This window comes from Malania oleifera, chromosome 2 (assembly GCF_029873635.1).
Source record: "Malania oleifera isolate guangnan ecotype guangnan chromosome 2, ASM2987363v1, whole genome shotgun sequence".
NCBI lineage: Eukaryota > Viridiplantae > Streptophyta > Magnoliopsida > Santalales > Ximeniaceae > Malania > Malania oleifera.
In genome coordinates this window covers 113780472-113787354 of record NC_080418.1, presented here as the reverse complement: position 1 = coordinate 113787354, position 6883 = coordinate 113780472, and the positions used below count along the sequence as shown (strand labels likewise).

Genomic DNA, 6883 nt, shown 5'->3' with positions numbered 1-6883 from the left:
CAGGTTCGTCATCGAACATTCTTCAGAGACTCGTCGACGAGATGACGTGTCTCGTCGATGAATTCGGGGTTATAAGTATTCTTAAAATCGAATTTTGCAGAATTTTGGCACAGAAGTTTCCCCTTTCTCTCTCTAAACGTTCCTCTCCCCTTCTCTTTTCGATTTCGGCCCCATTTCTCATCGAATCGACGATCTGAGGCCACCACGATGCTCCTGGGAAAGTTTTTTACAAACCTACTGGAGTGGATCATTGGTGGAAGTGATTTGAATCCCATCCCAATTTCAGGGTAAGGCTTTTTATTCGGAATTTGGCTTTACCATAGTTATAAGAAATGTAGTACATAGAGAAATACTGAAGTTTTGTTTTGGGGAATGTTGTTTTCATGGTGTTTAACAAGGAACCCTGTGAGTATAAGACCAGTTGTAATAGGGGCTTTTCAATAATCAGGTAAGGGAAATATGCTATGCTAGTTAAAGTAGAGATTTTTACCAATAAAATGTAGTATATGTTCATGAGTTTTCAGAGCGGGAATTTACATGGTTTTATAAATTATGTTTAATGAGTTTTAGTTTTGTGGCATAAGAATATTGATATAGTACAGAGTTTTATAGAACTTTTTATAGAATAACGATTATGTAGTTTCTACAGTATCATGATATACAGTTTAGTTACAAGTTATGGTTTTATCATAATTACAGAATCATGATTTACAGTTATATATAAAAAGATGCTTTACAGTATTTTCAGGAGTATGATTTACTGTATCAATAGACAAGAGAATGTTTTACAATTTTTGTCATAATACCATGATTATACAGTTTTATAGAAACCATGACGTACAGAAATACAGTTGATACAGAAATACAGTTTTACTACAGCGTCATGCTTAACACAGTTAATACAGAATCATGGTAAAACAGATAAATTTTCTATAGAAATATATTATATAGTATTAGACCTTGATGGACCATTACAAATCAGTTTACAGAGCATGGTACCATAGCTATATTCAGTTCAGAGTACAACCACATTACTCACTTAGTATGTGGTATTCAATAGTCGATCATGCCTACGTTGTGGACAGACTCCCCTTCAGATAAGGGTTGAGGAGGCTGATCTGACTGTCGGAGTTCAGTTGACTTATTCTGGTTGGCCCGCCAAGATAGGTCATGCCTACGAGCCGCACAACCCTATCATGAGGGGTTAAATCATGACATATAGTTATCCATCCAGGGAAGTTTTCTCAGTTATTATACGTATACTCAAATTTACTAAAATAGTAGATGTAACTATGAATAATAGAAGTATTATGAATAGAAAATTTATAAGAACAGTTATGTTAAGTAACATAGGTATAATTTATACTGTACAATATTTATACACGCTTTCTCAGATTCAGTTATTCATGGTAATTCTAAATCAGATTTTATAAATATGAAACTCATTTGCCACACACTTGTAATAGCATATTTCATCTTGCTGAGCGTTGACTCATCCCAGTGACTTAATATTTTTCAAGTGATCCAGTTAGGCGAGCAGATCAGACTCACAGATAGAAAGGGTTACGGTATTGCCCTATTTAAGGATGAGTATTTTAGGGATAGTCGTGTACGTATAGTTTGAGGAATATTCTGACACTCTGGTATTGTAAATATATATATATATATATATATATATATATGGATATGTTTTTATGTATACAGTTTCCATGGGTCCTATTTGGACCAAGATGTTGGTTGACTTATAATAATAGGCATCAAAGCTATGAAATTTCATAGTATATATATATATATATGTAAGGAAAAAAAATCTTTATTAATTCGGGTCGTTACAACGGGGGTCGGTTTGGCAGACTCAGTCTAAAAAAAGATGTTCGGCATTTAGGACAACATTTCCGAGACTCAAGACTCAATCATGCCTTTCAAAAAGGTTCTTTCAATTTTCGGGAGTCAGAATCAAATTTCATTTCACCGGGTCCACCTAAAAATGGTCTGGTTAAAATTGGGGGTTCTACAATGTGCATTGTAGTTTTATTTAATTTCTCTTTTTTTTTTTCTTTTGTTTGCTGGTTTTGTTGTGTTTTTTTCATAACTAGAATTCGATTTGAACTCCACATTTGAATTTGTGTGAATTTTAATAAAATATAAAGCAAAATTATATTGATCCATCGTAGTTTGCCCTTTTCTCTAAATCCCAAATACACAAAAGCTTTGTTCATCAAGTTGCATTTTTTTTTTCTTTTTACACTCACAAATTTTGAAAAACATACTTTCAAACATTACCTAAATTTATTTCAAATTTATATAAACTTCTTCTTGCAAAATGTAAGGCAAGATGCATAGTGGGTGCTATAAACCCATCATGATTTGCTCCCTTTCCTAATCTAAAATATGTAAATTCTTTGTGCACAAAATTTTTTTTTCAAAAAAAAAAAATAATACGCCAATTAAAATTCAAACCTCAAAATATGGAATCTCAAACATTACCTAAATTTCTTTCAACTATATAAAAATCTAAATATAAAAACTCAAAATTTACATACCAAAATACTACCTTAATCAAAATAAAAGTTGTTGAAATACAAATATTAAGGTGGATGAATTTAGCATTAAAAGATAAAATAAGAAACAATCATATACGTGAAAATTTAGGTAGAGCCCTTATAGAAGACAAGGTAAGGAAGAGATAGTTTAGATGGTTTGGGCACTAGAAACACATACCTAATAAAATACTTGTGAAAATGAGTGAGTTAGTTATTATTTCTAATGTAAAAAAGGGTAAGAATAAACTTAAAATAACTTGAAATGACATGGTGGAGAAGGATTTAATAGTCATTAATCTAATAGAGGAAAACATTCTTAATTAAATGAACTTGTGAAAAAAGATTCATGTAATCAAGCACACCTAATTAGACTTTTGATTTATTATTAGGGGTGAGCATTAAGTTGATTCGGTCAATTCGGTTAATTAACTAAATTTTTTTGGTTAAAAATTTTATATGGCCAAACCGACTGAATTATCACTATTAACCAATCATTACTCGACCGAACCAAATTCTTGATTAATTCGGTTAACCAGATTTGGGACAGCAAAGTCAGTATATCAAAGAGCTTAGTAATAACTTGAGAGGCGACAACCATGGCTAGGCGAGGGTGAATTAGGCACAACGACGGTGAATCGGCCACGACAACGGCGAGGATGAGTGCAAGGGTGACGACTAGGGCTAGGACAAGGGCGAAATCTCGATGCTGGAGCCTAGACAGTGGATCGAGTGACTCAAAGTCTTGAACATGAACAAACTTGGACAGTGGACGAAGTGGTGGAGTGCAAGTGTGAGACCACTGATTGGTCCACCACCGCGCAAGAGTTTGGAGAGTGGAGTGGGAAATTGAAATTTGGAAAATCTATCTGGAACCATAAAATGAAATCCCCCATTCCCAATTCCCCCCTAAAATGAAATCCCCCCATTCCTAATTCCCCTACTCGGTTAAAGTCTTACAGATTATATATTATTGATATATAATTTTTTAATTATTATATAATTTAGTTAATTCGGTTAACCAAAATTAAAACTAACCTAAATTGAATCAAATATCAAAAACCAATTTTCCACCAAAAATAAAGTCTAACGGAACTGAGTTATTTTCGAATCGAACTAAACCGACCGAATTGATTGGATTAATTCTATTAATTTGATTTTTATCAAATTTTGCTCACCCTTGCTTATTATTATTATTATTATTATTATTATTATTATTATAACGTGGTGGGCCAGCGTTTGATGGGCGGAAAATGCGCCCGGACCGATTGCTACTAGAATCCCAATGGAGTGGGTAGCTACTAGCTATTAACACGTGGGTGACCGTCTACCCCTCACGAACGGTAGCTAGATCGATCTCCCCTCAGCGCTATATAAATTCCGCCCCGCAATTTCTCTGCAACAATCACAGATTTCGCATTTTCATCTGAAAATTTGAGGCACGGAGAGAGATAGAGAAAGAAAGATATGGCCCCGGCAACGCTAACCTCACTGGCGGGGGAGGAGACGCTGCAGGCGAAGTTCGTCAGGGACGAGGATGAGCGTCCGAAGGTTGCGTACAACCAGTTCAGCAACGAGATTCCGGTGATATCGCTGGCCGGAATCGACGATAACGGCGGCCGGAGATCGGAGATATGCAGGAAGATCGTGGAGGCGTGCGAGGACTGGGGGATATTCCAGGTGGTGGACCACGGCGTCGACGCCGGTCTCGTGGCGGAGATGACTCGTTTCGCTCGCGAGTTCTTCGCATTGCCTTCGGAAGAGAAGCTTCGGTTCGACATGTCCGGTGGCAAAAAGGGCGGCTTCATCGTGTCCAGTCATCTCCAGGTACCTACGTACGGATGGTTCAGATTTATTATTTCCCGCGAGAATTAAATTTATCTCGGCCGTTGATCATGAAGACTCTAAATGAGTCATTTGTCATCGTCTGTGCGGGTTTTTGACACGGGAGCAAGTCAGAGATGAGATTAGGAAAAATTATTAGGTTTAATCGTCTAATCACAAATCATTAATTATATTTAAAATTTGTAAATAAGTTTAGGTAATGACTATATATTTCAGTTAGGTTATTTATAATTAATGGCAATATTAAAATTTAATTAGTTTTTTAAGATTTAATTTGATTAAATAATCTCTCATAATAATTTTTTTGGTATTATTTATTTATTTATTTATAAAATATAATTCTATCTTTTGCAATCACTTCAACTCTTAACGTTTTCTAAAACACCCTAACATATTCTTAAAAGAATTATTCAAATATATTAACTAAAAAATATGTTTTTTTAGCAAAAATAAAATTTATTCAGTTAGTATTTTACAGAAAATAACTTAGTACGAGATATTTTTAACTTAGAAATCGTTATTGTATTTTTTACTATTAATATTTTTTATACTTTCATTAATTTAAAATAGTCAATACTATTTTTAGTATTTAACGAAAATATTTGTTTAAGGAACTTTAAAAAGAAAAAAAACTTTTTTACAAAATTAAAGTTGTATACTTATAACGAGCGGATTTAATGATCTTTTAGGGCGAAGCAGTCCAAGACTGGCGGGAAATAGTGACGTACTTCTCGTACCCGATCCGGACCCGGGACTACTCGAGATGGCCCGACAAGCCCGAGGGTTGGAGGGCTGTGACGGAGGCCTACAGCGAGAAGCTGATGGGGCTCGCTTGCAAGCTGCTGGAGGTGCTTTCTGAGGCCATGGGGCTGGAGAAGGAGGCCCTGACCAAAGCCTGCGTTGACATGGACCAGAAGGTAGTGGTCAATTTCTACCCCAAATGCCCGCAGCCCGACCTCACTCTCGGACTCAAGCGACACACGGATCCGGGTACCATAACCCTGCTCCTTCAGGACCAGGTGGGAGGCCTCCAGGCCACCAGGGACGACGGTAACACCTGGATCACCGTTCAACCCGTGGAAGGCGCATTTGTCGTCAATCTAGGCGATCACGGTCACGTGAGTCACAATATCCCCATTTCACCCACCCACCCCGGCGCCCCCTTTTTTTTCTTTTTTTTGGAATTTAAAATATGGCCTACTATTATATCCTTCTAATCAACAATAATTATTTAATAATTATGAAATTTTAAGAATTTTTAAAATAATTTGAAATAATTGTTAAATGGGATACTTATTTGAGGATTATGATTTACGAAGGAGAGTGTATTTGAGTTGAATCAAATAGATACACTAAAATTCTAGAACTTTGACTTTGTCTTGAAAATTTTAAACTCAAACTGCCCATAAATTTATAAAATTCAAATTTTATTTAATTATAAATTAATATTAAATACATATAGAAAATATATATATATATATATATATATATAAGTGATGAAATTTAAAACGTTGGGAACTCGAGTAATATGTTTTTTAATGTATGTAACATTTGGTACTCGTGAATTAAGAACAGTATCTGAGCAACGGGAGGTTCAAGAATGCGGATCACCAGGCGGTGGTGAACTCGGACTGCAGCAGGCTGTCGATAGCGACGTTCCAGAATCCGGCGCCGGAGGCGAGGGTGTACCCGCTGGCCATAAGGGAGGGGGAGAAGGCGGTGATGGAGGAGCCCATCACATTTGCAGAGATGTACAAGAGGAAAATGGGGCGGGACCTGGAGCTCGCCCGCCTCAAGAAGCTCGCCAAGGAGAAGAAGACGGAGGATCTGCAGAAGGGCGCCGATAAGCCCAAAGCCCTCGATGACATTTTTGCTTAATTTCATTTACCTTAGAGCTTGCTTTGTTTATTAACGTTTCGGATTTTGATTGTGCGCAGGGTGTGGGCGAATCTGCAATTATGCATTTTAGCAAATACTTTTTTTATGTAAATGGTTTGGGGGAGGTTTGGCTGCCCCACCTTTTATGTTTATTTACATTATGTATTCCACTTTTTTTTTTTTTTTTCTTAAATGGTAATAATTGAACTTTTTCACCTTTTCTTTTCTTAGGAAGGGTTGTATTGATAGAGATTAAGTAGTTTATGAGAAAAGATCTTTGTCAATCATATAGCATAAAATTCTTGACCAATTCATAATATTAATTTTATAACTTATCTTCAACTTTCATCATAAAAATATTTATTTTACTCTATTTCTTATTAAATGGTACAAAAAAAAAAAAAAAAAAAAAAACACAAAGTAATAACCCCATACACAAAGTTTTCGCATATGCGATGTTCGAGAAAAAGAAATGATCACAATGGATCTATAATACGCAATCTTACCTTATAATTTTATAAAAGATTATTTTCACGTCTCGAACGGGTCGTGACCTTCAGATCACACAACGACAACTTTTATTACGTTATATTCTTACCTAACTTTTGCTAAAGTTCCAC

General features: G+C 35.6%; 1 protein-coding gene across 1 annotated transcript; it reads left to right on the top strand.

The window, feature by feature from the left end:
• The first annotated feature begins 3821 nt into the window (after positions 1-3821).
• On the top strand, positions 3822-6547 carry LOC131149037 (naringenin,2-oxoglutarate 3-dioxygenase-like). The gene is made up of 3 exons (XM_058099076.1): positions 3822-4367; positions 5075-5503; positions 5961-6547. The coding sequence occupies exons 1-3, from the start codon at positions 4008-4010 to the stop codon at positions 6261-6263; spliced, it is 1092 nt and encodes a 363-aa protein (XP_057955059.1). The 5' UTR covers positions 3822-4007; the 3' UTR covers positions 6264-6547.
• The last annotated feature ends 336 nt before the right edge of the window (positions 6548-6883 follow it).